General features: G+C 34.9%; 2 protein-coding genes and 1 long non-coding RNA gene across 3 annotated transcripts in view; all 3 read right to left on the reverse strand.

Moving 5' to 3' along the window:
• LOC127522225 (uncharacterized) overlaps nt 1-19243 on the reverse strand; it is an 884749-nt gene that overhangs the window by 108465 nt on the left and 757041 nt on the right. The gene's annotated exons all lie outside the window — the stretch shown is intronic.
• On the reverse strand, nt 466-8729 carry LOC127522358 (uncharacterized). The gene is made up of 2 exons (XR_007932570.1): nt 8537-8729; nt 466-2559 (listed from the first exon to the last, which is right to left on the reverse strand). It is a non-coding gene; the product is annotated as an uncharacterized LOC127522358 (long non-coding RNA).
• On the reverse strand, nt 11432-16523 carry LOC127522280 (protein NLRC3-like). Its single transcript, XM_051912064.1, has 7 exons — nt 16230-16523; nt 15464-15560; nt 14781-14885; nt 14139-14243; nt 13851-13935; nt 13373-13568; nt 11432-13266 (listed from the first exon to the last, which is right to left on the reverse strand). Exons 2-7 carry the CDS (start codon nt 15484-15486, stop codon nt 11432-11434), a joined length of 2349 nt encoding a protein of 782 aa, XP_051768024.1. The 5' UTR covers nt 15487-15560; nt 16230-16523.

Here is a 19243-nt window from a genome sequence, read left to right on the forward strand (position 1 = left end):
AGGTGTGAAGGGTTTGATCTCAGAGCTGAAGCCAGAGCTTTATAACCATCTTCTGTTACACTGCAGTTAGAGAGTCTAGAACAGGAATGAAAACATTCAGCTGATTAATCAGTTAAACCTGAACAACAGAAATCCTAAATGTGAATTTTATTTTGTTCTTTGTACAAAAGTACTGAAAGTTAGTTGTAAAAACTGACAACTGAATATGGAGGCAAACAAAAGACACAGGGAACTTAAATATGTTAGACATCAACATCACTTTCAAGATTTCAATTATCTAAAACTGTAGAGCTGTGAAAGTCTTTGATCTGAATGAATCACAACAAGCAACCTGAAAATGGTCGAAAAATGAGAAAATTAAAGTTTGGGATTGACCTAATTAAAGTCCAGACTTCATCACCCTGTTTTTATGCACATTTTTAAGTACCGCATCAGAAACGACCAATGGAAACACCAAATTTTGGATTTGATTTTTCAAGCATCTTTATTTAACAAAACTGAAAAAAATCACATCAAGTCACATAACATCAAAAATTCCACAAAATTTAAAACATTTTATAAAAAGAGTGCAAAATGAAGTTCATTTTCAATAATGGAACACAAAGCTCCTCTATGACACCATATTCTTTCAAAAATATTTAAGGAGTCCAGCTTTGTAAAAACAAAAATCAATTAAAAGCCTTGATTTGATCATAGCTGCAAACACCCTTTCAACATTATGATTGATTCTTTGCTCAATTTTTTCTCTTCTGCTAATGTAAATCGCCATTTTGGCTTTTCCCAAAATAAAATTAAGCAATTGACAATCATTCTTTCTTTTTTGAACATATTTAAAACCCAAAATAAAACTCTGCACAGAAAACTTCTCATTAAAACTATTAAAAAGATTTTGCAAACCATCAAATAAAGGTTTAAGTCTTGAGCAATACAAAAAAGTATAAAAAAAAGGGTCTCTTTCTGAAAACAAAAAGGACATTCATTGCTAATATCTGGATTCAAAACGGAAACAAAAGCATTTACAGCAATAATGCCATGCAGAATTCGCCATTGTAGATCTCCAGCTCTTTTAGTTAACGGTGGCTTGTACAGTGCTCTCCACTCTGGTCTAACATTATTACTCATCTTAAAAACAGTACGTCATGGTGTGTCAATTCTTTCAGGTAATCCCCTTTTGTTAAAAACTTTTACACAAGCTTTATACATTTTTTTCCCCATTACTTTCATACAAATCCATATCTGTCACCTTTTCAGATTCCAAAAAAAATCCTGTACAATCACCTAAATTTTGTGAAAGAAGCAGATTTGGAAACTGGTCCTTTTCATTAGGGATAAATTCCCCTTCACTGTAACCTTGAAGCATTTTTAATTCTTCTATTATAAAAGCAGATTGTAATTTCTGTAATACTTGTGTAACAATTCGAATGGATTTCACTCCTAAAAGAACAGCTACATCCTCAGCTTTACCAAAACTTGGCCCAGCCACTTTGATTAAACATCTAATCGTTATAATCTTGGATTTAATGAATGCTGCAGTCATTGTCCCACATGCACCCAAAATGTCCAAACATGATCCATAGATCAGGGGTTCAATAGCCAGAATAAAGATGACGTAGGATCAGTTCTTTTCACCTGAAAGAGATCCCATACTTTAAAAAGATTCCTGTAAAACTCTGGCATCCTAGATGTGTTGACTTTTTTGGGATCCAACAAGAACAAAGGCTTATCCAAGCATAGTCCTTCAGCCTTTTTTTTTTTTCCCAAAAAAAAAAAAAAATCTATTAATATGGATTGGATTTTCCCAAGTAAATATGCAGGTGGGTCTATACAAGCCAGTCGGTGCCATAAAGAAGAGGCCACCAAATTATTAATAATAAGGGTACGTCCTCTATATGATAAATTCTTTACAATCCATTTCCATTTCATTAAACGACCTCCCAATTAAACGACCTCCCAATTTTTTTGAACAATCATTTCATCTCCTATAAACACTCCCAAATATTTTAAACCATCTTTTTTCCAAGTTAACCCATTTGGGAGTGTTGGAACCCCTCTTTCCCACTTTCCTTGCTTCACTTTTACCCCAGTTAATTCTAGCTGAAGAGATGACTTCAAAATCCCTTAATGTTTTTAATAATGTATCTACATCATTTTGCTTATTTACTATTATGACAACATCATCAGCATATGCTGATAAAACTAAAGTCTGCTTTCACTGTTTGCATGTCAGACAAAACCAATTTCTTTAAAAAAGGCCTTCAATATGTGTTTGATTTCCACTTGACTGTGCCGCTTCTTGAAATTTCAGAATTTCATCCTCTAACACTCTAATAGATTTAATTATATCTTTTGTGACATTATGAGTGTACTGTTGACATAGTTGCTTAATTTGAGTTTTACCAAACCCCCACCATGTTTGCAAAGACTGAAAACTTGCTTTTTCATTCCTAAAATTTTCCCAAAAGAATTTAAATGTATCTATAAAATGTGCATCACTTAATAAATTTGTATTAAAATGCCAGTAAGCACTTTTCAGCTTGACAAAGTTTAAAGTTACTGTACCTATAACTAGACTATGATCAGAAAACCCAACTGGGGTTATGAAGCAGTTCTTAAAAATGCTAAGATGGTGTTTAAAACAATATAATCTGTCTAATCTCGCTAAAGACAACCTATTATCACGGGCATGTGTCCATGTATACTGTTTTAAATTCCCATTTAGACACCTCCATACATCACATAAATCATTTGTTTCAACCATCTGAGTAAGTCGTTTACGAGAAGGCATATGTGGTTCTACGTAATTTCCCGTCTATGTTACTTTCCACACAATTAAAATCTCCACCCAAAATTAAATACTCTTCACTATTACATTTTTCCAAAGTTTCAGCAAGAACATGTAAAAACACTATTATTTCTGATGGTAAAGTTGGGGCATATACACAAATAAAAACAAAAGAGTGATTCTCAACCTGAGCTCGAATCTTTAGCAGTCTACCTTTCACAACCTCTTCCGTCTCAATGGAACAGGGAGTAAAACTATTAGCAAATAAAATAGCAACCCCTCCACTAAATGAAGATTTATGACTCACCCTCATGGCGTTCTACAACCGTAAGACCTTCGTTCATCTTCAGAACACAAATTAAGATATTTTTGATAAAATCTGATGGCTCAGTGAGGCCTGCATTGGCAGCAAGATAATTTACACTTTCAAACGCCCAGAAAGGTAAAGACATATTTAAAAAAGTTCATGTGACTACAGTGGTTCAACCTTAATGTTATGAAGCAATGAGAATAAAAACAAAAAACAAAATATGCTCTCTCTGGAGTAACGGGTTTTTACCCACAACTCTCTCCACATACTGACAGGCTTCATCTGCAGCAGCACTCAAAAACCTGCAGAAGAGTCAATTCAGTTCTCAACTAAATGTCTGTTGCATTACAAACATGATTGATAAGATAAAAAACTCAATTATTGTTCTGAAGACAAGCTCTAGTTAGTTATTTAGATGTAACACTTTTCTTTGAACATTTAAATACACAAATAAATATATAAATACTTGAAAACTGTCTGATAGTCAGAGATATTTAAAAAAGAAACTCGAGCGACACTCAGTCCTAAAGCAAACTCATAAGAACAGAAACGTCCCACAGAGCAGAAGGGCAAAAGCTCACTAGATCATGATTTTCAGTATGAATACAGAGTGTGAAATTAAGGCCTCAAGATCTCTCTGGCTTTTAAGCTGGAGTCTCATAAGCCTCATTCAGACTGTCAGTCCAAATCCGATTTTTGCGCATATCCGATTGAAATCTGATCAGATTTAGCAAGTCTGAATAGGGACGCGCTGTATACCGGTACTGTGAAAAATTTTTTTCAAAGAGTATGTAGCCTATGATATCATGATTTTGCTCATTTCGGTATATGCTGCTGTTCTGAAGGTCACCGCTAGGTGGCAGTGTGCTACACAAACTGACGCGAAACCGGCAAATGTGACATCATAGAGGAACAAAATGGATAAAGCAGTAGAATCTCACTAAACACGCCCAAAACTAATTAATAACAAAGAGTATAGAACCCAAGAGGCGAAACTCTGATCCTTTTTGGGCAATATGCCACCTCACCTCGTGTTTGCTGCTGGCTGATAACTTGTGACAACTATGTTCGGGAAAAGACAACAGCTGTCTGGCGATGAGAAGCGAAAAAGAAAAAAGCCCTAGAATCCCATGCATCTCTTTCAGGTAGCCTATGTATGTTCACAAACATGTGAAAGTTTTGGCTATTTAAGGGTGAGATTATTTATACGTTTAACGCCGCGTTAATAATTTGACCACCAGCAACGCATCTGTCTGATTTGATACTAATGCAATTTGTCATATTATAATTTCAATTATTTTAATGTGCTATGCACTGCGTTTTGAACCATGGTAAAGATATCTGTAGGGCTGTCAATACCGGAAGAGGAGGATCCATGGACGCACATCCATGAACTGCATTATTAGACAGTTTTCTAAGCATGCACGATTTATTAAAACCATTTAAAAATCATAATACAGCATTGCATAATGCTATCATTCCTAAATCTACGCTTAGTTACACAGGAGAATACGTTACATCAATAAAAGTTTAAACCCTCGCTCTGAGTGTGCATGATTGATGTCCACATATTCTCGTTGAAGAAATTACAGTATTTCTATAATAAAGTGGCCGATTATTATTATTATTATTTAACTAATGTTATATTTTTAATTATGCTGGTTGGCCAAAAACAAGGATTTGATCGTGCTGTGTAACAACAACAATTACCAGGCTTTTGGCGCCCTCTGCAGGCATTTGTTATAATACATATTATGTACTTGTAACATTTCAGGGGGAAAATAACTCTTGGGCCCAGTTTCACAGACAGGGCTTAGCCTAAGCCAGGATTAGGCCTTAGTTCAATTAGGATATTTAAGTAGGTTTTATAAACATACCCAAGAAAAAAACATTACTGGTGTGCATCTTGACACAAAACAATGGCTCTGACATATTTTAAGATCTGTCAGTACAAGTTACTTTCAGTTAAAACAGCTCAAACATGCATTTTAGTCTAGGACTAGTTTAAGCCTCATATGTGAAACTGGGGGTCAATGTGTTTAAATATGCAGATTAGCTTGTTTTGGTTAATTTAGAAGAAATCTACAGATGCAAACATACGGAGGGTAGTAGGCTTAAAACAAACACCATCTAAATGTGTATTTTGGAAGTTTTCTTTCCATTACAGTAAAAGAAGACTTGGAAGCAAAAATAGACCAAAATCTTAAAATTGTCCACAACATGAAAGAAGTATTCCAATAACTCCAAAAGAATTAAAATGATGTATTGATTTGTGCAAAACAAATTATTAGTGAAACTATGTCCTTCTCCTTATTATTCTAAATAGAGACAGCGTTCACTTTTACCTTTAGACAACAAATTTAGATTTTAAATTCAATATTGATTTAAACAGAACTATTGAACTAATTTACAGTATGTAACGCAAGTACATTATAAGCAACTGTAATTAAAATTACCTAAAAATGAACAGTAATCACTTTTTCAGTGGATAAGTAATTTAATTACAGTAACGCATTACACCCAACACTGCTCCAGAATAGCACATATACTGACCCATAATGTCTATTTGACCTGTAGCTTGAACCACAACTAAACTGTGTTGACGGTTATCATCATCATGTCAGAACCTGCAGCATCTGATCTGATCTTGATCATTTTGATGCAACAAATTGTCTAACTTATTGTATGACTAAAATGATATACTTGTTATGACTATTTAGCCTCCATATTTTGTTAGCTTGCATATTTTGTTAATAATGTTCATTATTTCATCCCGTCTCACCTCAGTGTCTTCAGTTGACAGTTTGGATCCTGTAGTAAATCACTGAGCTCCTTCACTCCTGATTGTCCAGGATCATTTCCTGTGAGATCCAGCTCTATCAGGTGTGAAGGGTTTGATCTCAGAGCTGAAGCCAGAGCTTTATAACCTTCTTCTGTTACACTGCAGTTAGAGAGTCTAGAACAGGAATGAAAACATTCAGCTGATTAATCAGTTAAACCTGAACAACAGAAATCCTCAAAGTGAATTTTATTTTGTTCTTTGTACAAATGTACTGAAAGTTAGTTGTAAAAACTGACAACTGAATATAGAGGCAAACAAAAGACACAGAGAACTTTAATATGTTAGACATCAACATCACTTTCAAGATTTCAATTATCTAAAACTGTAGAGCTGTGAAAGTCTTTGATCTGAATGATTCACAACAAGCAACCTGAAAATGGTCGAAAAATGAGAAAATTAAAGTTTGGGAATGGCCTAATTAAAGTCCAGACTTCATCACCCTGTTTTTATGCACATTTTTAAGTACCGCATCAGAAACGACCAATGGAAACACCAAATTTTGGATTTGATTTTTCAAGCATCTTTATTTAACAAAACTGAAAAAAATCACATCAAGTCACATAACATCAAAAATTCCACAAAATTTAAAACATTTTATAAAAAGAGTGCAAAATGAAGTTCATTTTCAATAATGGAACACAAAGCTCCTCTATGACACCATATTCTTTCAAAAATATTTAAGGAGTCCAGCTTTGTAAAAACAAAAATCAATTAAAAGCCTTGATTTGATCATAGCTGCAAACACCCTTTCAACATTATGATTGATTCTTTGCTCAATTTTTTCTCTTCTGCTAATGTAAATCGCCATTTTGGCTTTTCCCAAAATAAAATTAAGCAATTGACAATCATTCTTTCTTTTTTGAACATATTTAAAACCCAAAATAAAACTCTGCACAGAAAACTTCTCATTAAAACTATTAAAAAGATTTTGCAAACCATCAAATAAAGGTTTAAGTCTTGAGCAATACAAAAAAGTATAAAAAAAAGGGTCTCTTTCTGAAAACAAAAAGGACATTCATTGCTAATATCTGGATTCAAAACGGAAACAAAAGCATTTACAGCAATAATGCCATGCAGAATTCGCCATTGTAGATCTCCAGCTCTTTTAGTTAACGGTGGCTTGTACAGTGCTCTCCACTCTGGTCTAACATTATTACTCATCTTAAAAACAGTACGTCATGGTGTGTCAATTCTTTCAGGTAATCCCCTTTTGTTAAAAACTTTTACACAAGCTTTATACATTTTTTTCCCCATTACTTTCAAACAAATCTATATCTGTCACCTTTTCAGATTCCAAAAAAAATCCTGTACAATCACCTAAATTTTGTGAAAGAATCAGATTTGGAAACTGGTCCTTTTCATCAGGGATAAATTCCCCTTCACTGTAACCTTGAAGCATTTTTAATTCTTCTATTATAAAAGCAGATTGTAATTTCTGTAATACTTGTGTAACAATTCGAATGGATTTCACTCCTAAAAGAACAGCTACATCCTCAGCTTTACCAAAACTTGGCCCAGCCACTTTGATTAAACATCCAATCGTTATAATCTTGGATTTAATGAATGCTGCAGTCATTGTCCCACATGCACCCAAAATGTCCAAACGTGATCCATAGATCAGGGGTTCAATAGCCAGAATAAAGATGACGTAGGATCAGTTCTTTTCACCTGAAAGAGATCCCATACTTTAAAAAGATTCCTGTAAAACTCTGGCATCCTAGATGTGTTGACTTTTTTGGGATCCAACAAGAACAAAGGCTTATCCAAGCATAGTCCTTCAGCCTTTTTTCCCCCGCCCCCCAAAAAAAATCTATTAATATGGATTGGATTTTCCCAAGTAAATATGCAGGTGGGTCTATACAAGCCAGTCGGTGCCATAAAGAAGAGGCCACCAAATTATTAATAATAAGGGTACGTCCTCTATATGATAAATTCTTTACAATCCATTTCCATTTCATTAAACGACCTCCCAATTAAACGACCTCCCAATTTTTTTGAACAATCATTTCATCTCCTATAAACACTCCCAAATATTTTAAACCATCTTTTTCCCAAGTTAACCCATTTGGGAGTGTTGGAACCCCTCTTTCCCACTTTCCTATTAACACTGCTTCACTTTTACCCCAGTTAATTCTAGCTGAAGAGATGACTTCAAAATCCCTTAATGTTTTTAATAATGTATCTACATCATTTTGCTTATTTACTATTATGACAACATCATCAGCATATGCTGATAAAACTAAAGTCTGCTTTCACTGTTTGCATGTCAGACAAAACCAATTTCTTTAAAAAAGGCCTTCAATATGTGTTTGATTTCCACTTGACTGTGCTGCTTCTTGAAATTTCAGAATTTCATCCTCTAACACTCTAATAGATTTAATTATATCTTTTGTGACATTATGAGTGTACTGTTGACATAGTTGCTTAATTTGAGTTTTACCAAACCCCCACCATGTTTGCAAAGACTGAAAACTTGCTTTTTCATTCCTAAAATTTTCCCAAAAGAATTTAAATGTATCTATAAAATGTGCATCACTTAATAAATTTGTATTAAAATGCCAGTAAGCACTTTTCAGCTTGACAAAGTTTAAAATTACTGTACCTATAACTAGACTATGATCAGAAAACCCAACTGGGGTTATGAAGCAGTTCTTAAAAATGCTAAGATGGTGTTTAAAACAATATAATCTGTCTGAGTGGAATTAAGTTGTTTTGTGTTTATGTTAGCGAACCTAGCCCACAGCTCGGTGGTAAACACACAGTCATGGTATATGCGTCACTGCAACGCAGAAACGTATTGATAAAGCACTGCAGGTGTACACCAACGTATTACTCTATTCTTTATCATAACTCCAAGTAATAACAACAAAAAACATTTGACACATTTCTAGACAATTGTGAGCGAACACATATTGCTGTTAGCTGGTTAGCCAGAGACCTACAAGCTGCACGGAGCGAACACAACACACAACTAGGATAAATACGTATTGTACATGCTACAGAGAATGAGGTGACTCTGGCTTGGAATTTGGACGCGGAGACGTCACTGACATGTTCGGATTGAACCATATAAGGGTTTCAGTCCAGTAATGTTAGTCTACTTAGGCCATTGAACTGAAACTCAGAACTGTGTGGATGTAAGACACTGGATTTTAGTCCTTGCTAATCGCATATTTATCTAGAAGATTTTTATTTATTTTTTGTTTGGGGGCAGTTTTATATCTTGGCTCCTTAAAAACTTAACTAATTTAAATTATTTTCTCTGTGAGAATTATAATTACATTCTTTCCTACAAAACAGTCAGTCTGTCAAACGTGGCAACAATTATGTTTAATCGTACTTACAGGTTGTGATTCGGAGGAGGAAAAGAGCTGGTCCAAATAAACTGGGTACTGACCCATCCTTCAATAACAACCAGCCTGCGAATCCCTCGTTGAACGCATTTAGATTGAAGAAGCAGTCGTCAGTAAAATGACGGGAACACGCAGCACAAGGTTCGGGTTTTGACGAACCTTGTGACGTCACAACGAAACCGCTTAAGATTCATTTTACAAATGACTCGTTTAATTGATTCAGAGTCTACTCTTACTTTTGAGAGACAATAACTTAATATACGGTGCACTTTCAGATTTAAAACTTTGCAGGATGTTTTCATTCACTTAGAGCAATGTTTCACACTACATGAAAGATAATTTTCAAAAATCCATAATAGTAGCACTTTAAACAAAGAAATGCAACATTTATTAACAAAAGTTCTCTTGCGCTTTTTCCTCTGACAACATCCTGTCAGTCATTGCCCCTCACTCTCGGCATTTGACTCCTGTGGCTCAACTTACCTCAGTATCTCCAATTTACAGTTTATATTCTTCAGTCCAGTGCAGAGCATCTTCACTCCTAAATCCTGCAGATTATTTTTGTTCATGTTCAGCTCTCTCAGATTAGTATCTGCTCCAAGAACTGCAGCCAGAGCTGAACAGCTTTTGTCTGTTAAATTACAGTCATTTAACCTACAAGAGAAATAAATCACATCACAGAATTAGATGGAACACATACATTTTCTACATACAAATATTAAATATATTTTCCATTATTATTTTTACATAAACAGCATATATACAGTAAAGAGGCTGAGCTAAAATATGAATACTCTTCAAAACTAGTATTTCCTGTACAAATTTCCTGGGTAAAATGAAGCATGTGAAAAATATGAAAAATGAAAAAAAAAAAATATATATATATATATATTTGTGTTACGATTTCTAGCTTTTTATAGCTGAGCCTGGTTTCTCCAATGATTTTTTCTGTATTTCTTTCACCTGATGGAGTTTGGGTTCTTGCCACTGTTGCCTTTGACTCGCTTCTTTGGACACTTAAAGGGGACCTATAATGCCCCTTTCACATGATATAATATAAGTCTCTGGTGTCCCCAGAATGTGTCTGTGAAGTTTCAGCTCAAAATACCCCACAGATCATTTATTATAGCTTGTCAAATTTGCCCCTATTTGGGTGTAAGCAAAAACATGCCTTTTGTGTGTGTGTCCCTTTAAATGCAAATGAGCTGCTGCTTGCAGCCCGCTTTCCAAAAGAAGGCGTTGCTTTAACAGCTCACGCTTTGGTTGCTCAACAACAACAAAGCTGGAGAATTTATGTAAATATTATGTTCTGGAGTTTATGTAAATTTTAGGGTTAGTGATGTCTGAAAAAATGCCTGCATTCACATATATATGTCTTGTTGCTATGAAATCTTTAATGGTTTAAGTAAAGCTAAGATTACTTAAATCTAAGAACCTAAGAAATTGTATTAGTTATTAATATTTCAAGATTAACATTTACTGGATTAAAGCAATTGAGGTTTCCTTGATTATTCATAGTGGTCAACCGATGACCGATGCTGATATCTTAGAGAGCAGGGTGAAATATCATTAATTTAATGATAGTATAAACACATCCATAACAACTGCTGAAATTAAATTTATATTTATTTTACTTAATATTTACTAAATTAGAAATACGTATTTTAATTTAAACTCAATAAAAAAATAATTTTTAGAAAACCATCTTAAAATGTGTACATCAAATATGATACAACAGACTTTTGATGAATGTTTATTTGTAAATCTCTCAATCATCTACATATTGCAGTACAAACACAATTAAAACTACAAAACTACTCATAAAACTAAGCATTTAAAATATCAAATTATTGGGAGATACAGAGTACCAACTGATAATATAATTGTACTTTATTTAGCCTGTTATATAAAAATCTCATTGTTTTATATCATAACCTTTCAGAATTTCATTTTATTTTTTGGCAATATAAATAACATCTGTAACAAAAACAAATGCGCAAACATTTTTAAATGTTATTTTATATTTTGTCTAAATATTTGATAAACTGTCTTAATTAAAAAAAATAGATTTTTTCAGACTATTATTTCATATGTCAGGCTTTACTGGGTAAAGTCCCCGATACACTTCAAATGAAATCGATGACTTACAGAGCTCTTCTGGAGGTTTTGATGACTGCCGATAATCTAATGAGACACTCGTCTGATTTCTTGAATTTCTGAAGCTCAAACTCCTCTAGCTCTTCCTCTGATGTCAACAACACAAAGACCAAAGCAGACCACTGGGCAGGTGAAAGGTCACCAGATGAGAGACTTCCTTTGCTAAGGTGGGTCTGAATCTCCTTCACCAGAGTTTGGTCGTTCAGTTCATTCAGACAGTAGAACAGATTGATGGATCTCTCTGCAGACAGATTATCTTCTAATTTCTGCTTGACATACTGAACTATTTCCTTGTTGCTCTGGTCATTGGTGTCTTGCTGTGTCAAGAGACCCCGTAAGAGTCGTCGATTGGACTGGAGTGACAGACCGAGGAGGAAGCGAAGGAAAAGGTCCAGGTGTCCATTGTCACTCTCGAGCGCCTCGTCCACTGCAGACTTCAGAAAATCAATCATGGTTTCATTTTTGTTTTCCTGTTCTGTAGACTCATGAACAAACACACTTTTCTTGTTGATGTCTAGAAACAGATGTGCATAAAGGGCTGCAATAAACTCTTGAATGCTCAAGTGAACAAAGCAGTACACGGTACCAAGAATGATCCCTGTTTCCTCCTTAAAGATCTGGGTACACATGCCTGAGTACACTGATGCCTTATAGACGTCAATACCACAGGCTTCCAGGTCTGTGTCATAGAAGATCACGTTGTTTCTTTCCAGTTGATGAAATGCCAGTTTCCCCAGTGAAAGGATGGCGTCTTTATCCCAGGAAACATCTGCTGCGTATTCTCCATCATACTTTCGGCGGCTCTGCTGGATCTGAAAGCGGAGAAAGTGTGTGTACATTTGTGTCAGAGTCTTGGGAGTGTCTTCAGTATTTGATTCCTGTAGTGTTTTAGAGATCTCATCAGCCTGACTGTTTTTCACATCATTATTTCTTTTCTCCTCCAGAATGTTCTGGAGAACAGTGGCTGAAATCCAGCAGAAGACTGGGATGTGGCACATGATAAAGAGACTCTTTGATTTTTTAACATGATCAATGATTGTGATGGCCTGATTCTGATCCGTGAATCTTTTTTTGAAGTACTCTTCCTTTTGTGCCTCACTGAATCCTCGTATCTCTGTCAGCCGGTCGATACAGTCAGGAGGAATCTTACTGGCAGCTGCTGGTCTGGTGGTGATCCAGATGAGAGCAGAAGGAAGCAGATTTCCCTTCATGAGGTTCGTTAGGAGAACATCCAGAGAGGCTGGTGAAGATACATCACACCACGTCTCATTACAATCAAACTTCAGAGGAAGGCGACATTCGTCCAATCCATCAAGGATGAACAGGACTTTGAATTGATTCCTTCTTGTAAGGTTCAGTCCTTTTGTCTCTGGGAAAAAATGAGTTATAAGGTCCATCAAACTTAGTTTTTCTTTCTCCTTTAAGTTCATCTCTCTAAATGGAAGAGGAAATATGAAACTGATATCTTGATTTTCTATTCCTTCAGCCCAGTCCAGAACAAACTTTTGCACAGAGACTGATTTTCCGATGCCAGCGACTCCTTTTGTCAGTACAGTTCGGATCTCCTCATCTTGTTCAGGAGCTTCAAACAAATTTGTGCATTTAACCTGAATCTCTTGAGATTCATGACGCCTGGAAGCAACTTCAATCTGTCTGACCTCATGTTCAGTATTGACCTGTTCACTGCCACCCTGAGTGATATAGAGATCTGTGTAGATGTTATTCAGAAGTATGGAGTCACCATGCTTCGCAATTCCTTCAAACACACATTGATACTTCTTCTTTAGGCCACATTTTAGCTGATCAATTAAGACCAGCTGAACTAAACACAGGGGGGAAAAAATAGATAGTTTTAGTCTTAATTTATAGTTTTATAGATAGTCTACATTAATAAGTGACAATCTGACAGATGGTCATGAGTCTCTAACCTTCTAGATCATCAGCAGCTTCATCTTGCTTCATCTCTCTCAGGTAATGTAGTGTGAGATCAAGAGCTGCTGCTTTGATACTGCATCTATTCTCATTAAAGTCCTTCACAAAGTTTTCTGTGTTCTCATTTTCTAATATTTTCCTAAACTTTTCCAGCTCATTCTTCAGAAATGTGATTATTTTACTCTCAAGATCCTTCAAACAAAAGTAAGAAAAAAGACAGAACACAATTTAAACCAAATTGTACATCTACGTTTGGTGAACACTATTTATTCAATAATTATAATACCGCAAAAATGAAAAATCAAATTAAAAGACTAACATGCTAACCAGCTGTTATTTTTCACAAATAGAAAAAAAAGTGCTTTAAAGGAAAATTAAGTGATTAAGAGCAATTAAATTAAAATTCTTTGTTCAATAACAAATAATGTTTGTTCGGTATAAATATTAAACATTTATGAAAATGTGTTTTCCTACCTGGAAGATCCACAGGAGATTGTCTTTGAAATTTTTGTGGTTCCTGTGAGTCTGAACGTCTGAGTCTAATGTCTCATATCGAAGCCTGTAATCAAATAAATACAATAAAATAAAATACTGATTTTCTAGGCAAAATATTACAGAAAGCTAAAAAAAAAAAAAAACAGCCATGAAAACTTGATAACTTGAAAACATGATAAATATTTGATCTAAAAATGTTTCATGATTGATATTCACTGATACAACTTTTTTAACAACGTGTGACCAAAAATTAGAAACACAAAATACCTTTTATCAGATGATGGTTTTTCCCCACTGAAGTCTGGTACTCTGTCTTTTGACCGGTCACTCTTCAGAGACACAGAACTGGACACATGTGATCCTGATCTTACACTAATGACACAAAGTAATTGAAAAAAACACTGTGTAATTGTGTTACTGGAATGAGATCCATAAGGTTCCCAGGAATTGAGTTTATTGTGTCTTATGAAGACTTCAGATGACCAACACCTGTGAAGAGACGGCGCCAACCCTTGCGAGGACTTCAGATGAAGCAAACTCTGGATCAACATGCACATTCCAAAAGTTTCTATATCCTAATTATTGTTAACACGTATTCATTACTTCCATGAGCTCATTGTTTCTACCTTAAATTAATTTGCTAGCAGTGACTGTAAATTAAATAGCCTACATTATTACATTGTTAGCTAACTGCGTGATTATATATGTACATTAACAGATCACTCTAAATTGTAATGCTGACATGCACTCCCTGTGGAGCTGCTTTGAAACGATATGTATTGTGAAAAGCGCTATACAAATAAATGTGAACTGAATTGAATTGAATTATTGTTTTATTCAGTCAAGTTCAATCACATACACCACTGTGGACAAATAATGCAACACTATAATGTAAAACACACAAAATACCTTTTATTAGATGATGGTGTTTTCTCACTGAAGTTTGGTACACTTCCTTTTGACCGATCACTCTTCAGAGACACAGAACTGGACACATGTGATCCTGATCTTACACTAATGACACAAAGAACAGAGAGAAAAACACTTTAGTAAAGGAGGTTCAACTGTGTCTGAAACACATCCGTGTCTTTATCTAATCCTCCACAGAAATGCACACACTCACACAATTTACAGTTTTATATTTAACAATCATTTTATTTTACCGGCTCACATTAGTTTAATGATTTCTTTATTGTACATGAGTGAGATTAAATATGTTAAAAATACTTGAATTTAATGAACAGAAATGGAGAGCAGAAATGTGTGTGTGACACAGTTTTGTTAGCATACTTCGATTAAATTAAGTGTATAGTTGTTTCCTAATGTCTGTCAATAATTTTATGATCTAAAAACCAAAGTCATGTACTTGGATTAATTCAGTGTGGTCGCGTCTAGAAGGAAATTAACAAATTATTCACTGTGATATTGTCTATAGAGTCCTGTGACAAACAAGGTTTTATAGACAATGTCAGAGTTCATTTAAGGAGTTCAAAATTGAAGAAATATAAAACAATGATTAAAGTTTTGTTATTCACAGGAAAAAACAAACTCCAGTAGTTTAAAATGATTGTGTGAAACAGACGCAGTCTTACCTGTGTTTCTCTGAGAGACTCATCTTAGAGAGAGAGTCCTTTCCTCGCTCCTCTGATCAGCACTGGTTTGAGAAAACAATCAATCGTTCAGCAGGACCTGGAAATGACAAGATTTTACAGAGATGAAGAACATGGCAGTTACTGAAGAAAATAATGAAGAATGATAAGTTAGAAACAACAGCAAAAACAATGTATAAAATAAAGTGAGTTACAAATATATTGTCATGTAAAATAACTGAATGATTTTAATAATTTCAGATTGTTTAATGAGTTTAACTGACTCATGACTCTAAATATGAATTCACTGGGAAACAGAAATTTACTCAATTTGTTATATTCTCTATTGCAGTTTAATATAATTTTACAATCATATTTACCCAATCTTTATTAATTATTTAATCGTTTGTCATTTAATCATTACTTCAAGTTCACAATGATGGTTGAATTCATAATTATTTTAGAATCATTTGAAAAAAGTAGAGTAAAAGTAACCTGAATTATAATGGTCATACTGTATAACTACTAATCATAATTGTTATATATGAACTGAAATATTCGATTTAATAAAAAAAAAAAATAAAGTTAGGCTTCATCTACATGTCTACTGTAAATGTCTGGTTCAAAAATACTTTCGATTTCGCATCACAAAATCAACAGCCTAAACCGGAAGAGAAATCCTTCAGAAACATATTCGTTTTCAATAACCGTTTCTCAATAAGTTGATTATTGAGGGTTATTGAAAAATACACCCCCACCCCTCACTTACTTTCTTGAAGTCTTGTCCACTACGAAGAGAAATTATAAGTATTTTATATAAACGTCCTCTTTTTCCTCCTACTCTTGTTGTCTGTCAGCGCGAGTCGTTCTCAAAATCTCTTGCTGATCGATGAATTGTGGATTAAATATTCATAAATGATCGCGAGTGTTAGATTTGGTTATCATTGTGAATGTTTTCTGGAACATCGCAAGGATCAAATCCAGAGAGCAACATGTTTATTTGGTATCTCTGTTGATGTTGTTCACAGTGTTGTGACTTTACTTTCGTTTTCTTCTTCTTCTTCTGGTGTTAATGGCGGTTGACAGACCAACTTAAATGGTGCATTCCCGCCACCTACTGGATAGGAGTGTGGAGCGCATAATGGTTGGGAAGTTCTAAAACAATATTAAAAAAAAAAAAATACAACTGTATCCTAAATCCTATTGATCAGTCTTGTTTGTTTTAAGAAAGTAATTAATTCATGAAATATCCTTGATTGTTTTGGGCCATTTCCTAACAGAACCTGAAGAGACAAATTATTTATTCCGAAAGATCTTAAAGCTTGAATTAGTTTAAATCACACTCTATAAGTACGTGTTCTACTGATTCTGCTTGACCACATTTATCACAGTTTCCATTTTCATGCTTCCCCATTCTACGCAGACACTGATTTAATGAACAATGTCCAATACGCATTCTTGACATTAAAACATCTTCTTTCCTGTTGCCAGACTTTCTTCTTTCTAGACCTACTTTCTCTTGAATATGATGAAAGTGTCTACCTTTTGTTCCACTATCCCACTCCTTCTGCCGTTTCTTTCTTGTTTCATTTGCAATTAACCCTTTTACTTCCGCTTTACTCAATGACACTTTAATGTCAATTTGTGCATGTTTCAAAGCCTGTTTAGCCAGATCGTCTACCTCCTCATTTCCTTCCACACCCATATGTGATGGTATCCATAGGAAATTTACCATAATTCCAGACTGTCTTATTCTAAATAGACTCTGCATCACTTCAAATATCATATCTTGTCTCGCTGTTGATATTCCACTTAACAAGCTATTTAAAACTGAAAGGGAGTCTGTACAAATTACTGTTCTTGTCAGCTGTACTTCTTCTATCCACTGAAGTGCTCGAAATATTGCTGTTATCTCTGTAGTAAAAACAGATATATGATCTGAAATTCTTTTTGATATTTTGACTTTGAATTGGGGTATATAGACTGGAGCTGCTGCTGTTATTCCAGATTCAGGATCTTTAGAGCCATCCGTGTATATCTGTAATATGCTATAATATGTTTGTTCAATGTATTGCTGCACTGCTATATTTGTTAACATATTTCTTTGTTATGTTTTTCTTCATATAACCGAATGTCAACTACAGGCATAGGGAAAAGCCAAGGAGGAATTGCTGAAGTTGCCACAGCAGGGGCAATATTGATGTCACTAATTCCCATACTGCGTGCCTCCTCATTAGCAGTCCATCCAAAGCTTGATAGTTTTTTATACTCATATTCCCAGCAATCCTTCAGAACTTTCTTAACTGGATGACTATCCAAGTGTCCCTTTATATTAATCCAGTATCTCATCTTTAATTTTTCGGATATCTTGAGGCATTTCACCCATCTCTACTTGTACTGCTGTTATTGGAGATGATCTTATTGCTCCACAACATATTCGCAGTGCTTGTGATTGAATTGCCTCAATCTTTAAAAGTTGTGTTTTAGATGCAGAACTATACACCATACTGCCATAATCAATAGCTGCTCTTCTCAGTGCACAGTATATACTTTTTTTTAAGAGACTGACGACATGCCCCCCATTCAACTCCTGCCAAACACCTCATTACATTTATCGCTTTTTTACCTTTGTCTACCATTTTCTGAATATTTTTGAGTCCATCCACATTCTCAGAAATCTAATTACTGACACCTGCTCCAATTGTTGTCCATACATTTTAATATTCATTATTGGATTGATTTTTCTTTTTGTAAAACAGATCACCTGAGTTTTTGCTACAGAGAAACAGAAACCCCATTCATTAACCCAATGTTCTACTTTTTTAACAGCGTTCTGCACACACTTCTCCACATGCCCCACATTGCGCCGTCATCTGCATACAAGGACCTTCCTATCCCCGTGTCTATCTGAGTAAAAATGTCATTAATCATTAGATTAATCAGAATAGGACTGCTAACACTTCCTTGAGGTGCTCCATTCTCTATTTGACATATCTGAGAAAATGCAGAACTAACTTGTATAGTTCTTTTAAACAAGAAATTCTTGATCCAATTATACATTCTTCCTTTTATTTCCATTCCTTCTAATTTTATTAAAAGTCCCTCTTTCCACATCATGTTGTATGCTTTTTCAACATCGAAAAATACTCCTACTAACACTTCCTTGTTTACTTGTGCCTTTCTTATTTCAGCTTCCAAACAGAGCATAGAGTCCATTGTGCTTCGCCCTTTCTGGAAACTACTTTGATATGGTGAGAAAAGGTTTTTCTTCTCAATGATATGCACCAATCTGCTCATTACCATACGTTCCATCAGTTTGCAAAGGTTTGATGTTAATGCTATGAGCCTGTAGTTATTTGGTTGTGTACGATCCTTGCCTGGCTTTGCGATTGGTACTATAACACCATGCTTCCAGTCAGCTGGTAACTTCCCTGACTCCCACACCTTGTTAAAGAGGCTTAAAATTATACTTAATGATGTCTCTGATAGATGTTTTACCATCTCATAACCAATATCATCTCTTCCTGGGGAAGTTTGTTTAACCCCTGCAAGCGCTTTCTTCAGCTCATACAGAGTAAACTCTGAATCTAAAGTACATCCAGATGGTCCTTTTTCTTCCAATAGTTGAGGATTCTTACTCAGGATCTGTTCCTATACCTCCTCATTTCATCTGACAAATTTGAGTTACTGTGCACTTTAGTAAATGTTTCTGCTAGCGCCTCCGCTTGTTCGATGTCTGATATTACTAGTCTATCATTATATACAGGTGTGCTGCTATTCTCT

Source organism: Ctenopharyngodon idella, chromosome 2 (genome assembly GCF_019924925.1).
Source record: "Ctenopharyngodon idella isolate HZGC_01 chromosome 2, HZGC01, whole genome shotgun sequence".
NCBI classification, from domain to species: Eukaryota; Metazoa; Chordata; class Actinopteri; order Cypriniformes; family Xenocyprididae; genus Ctenopharyngodon; species Ctenopharyngodon idella.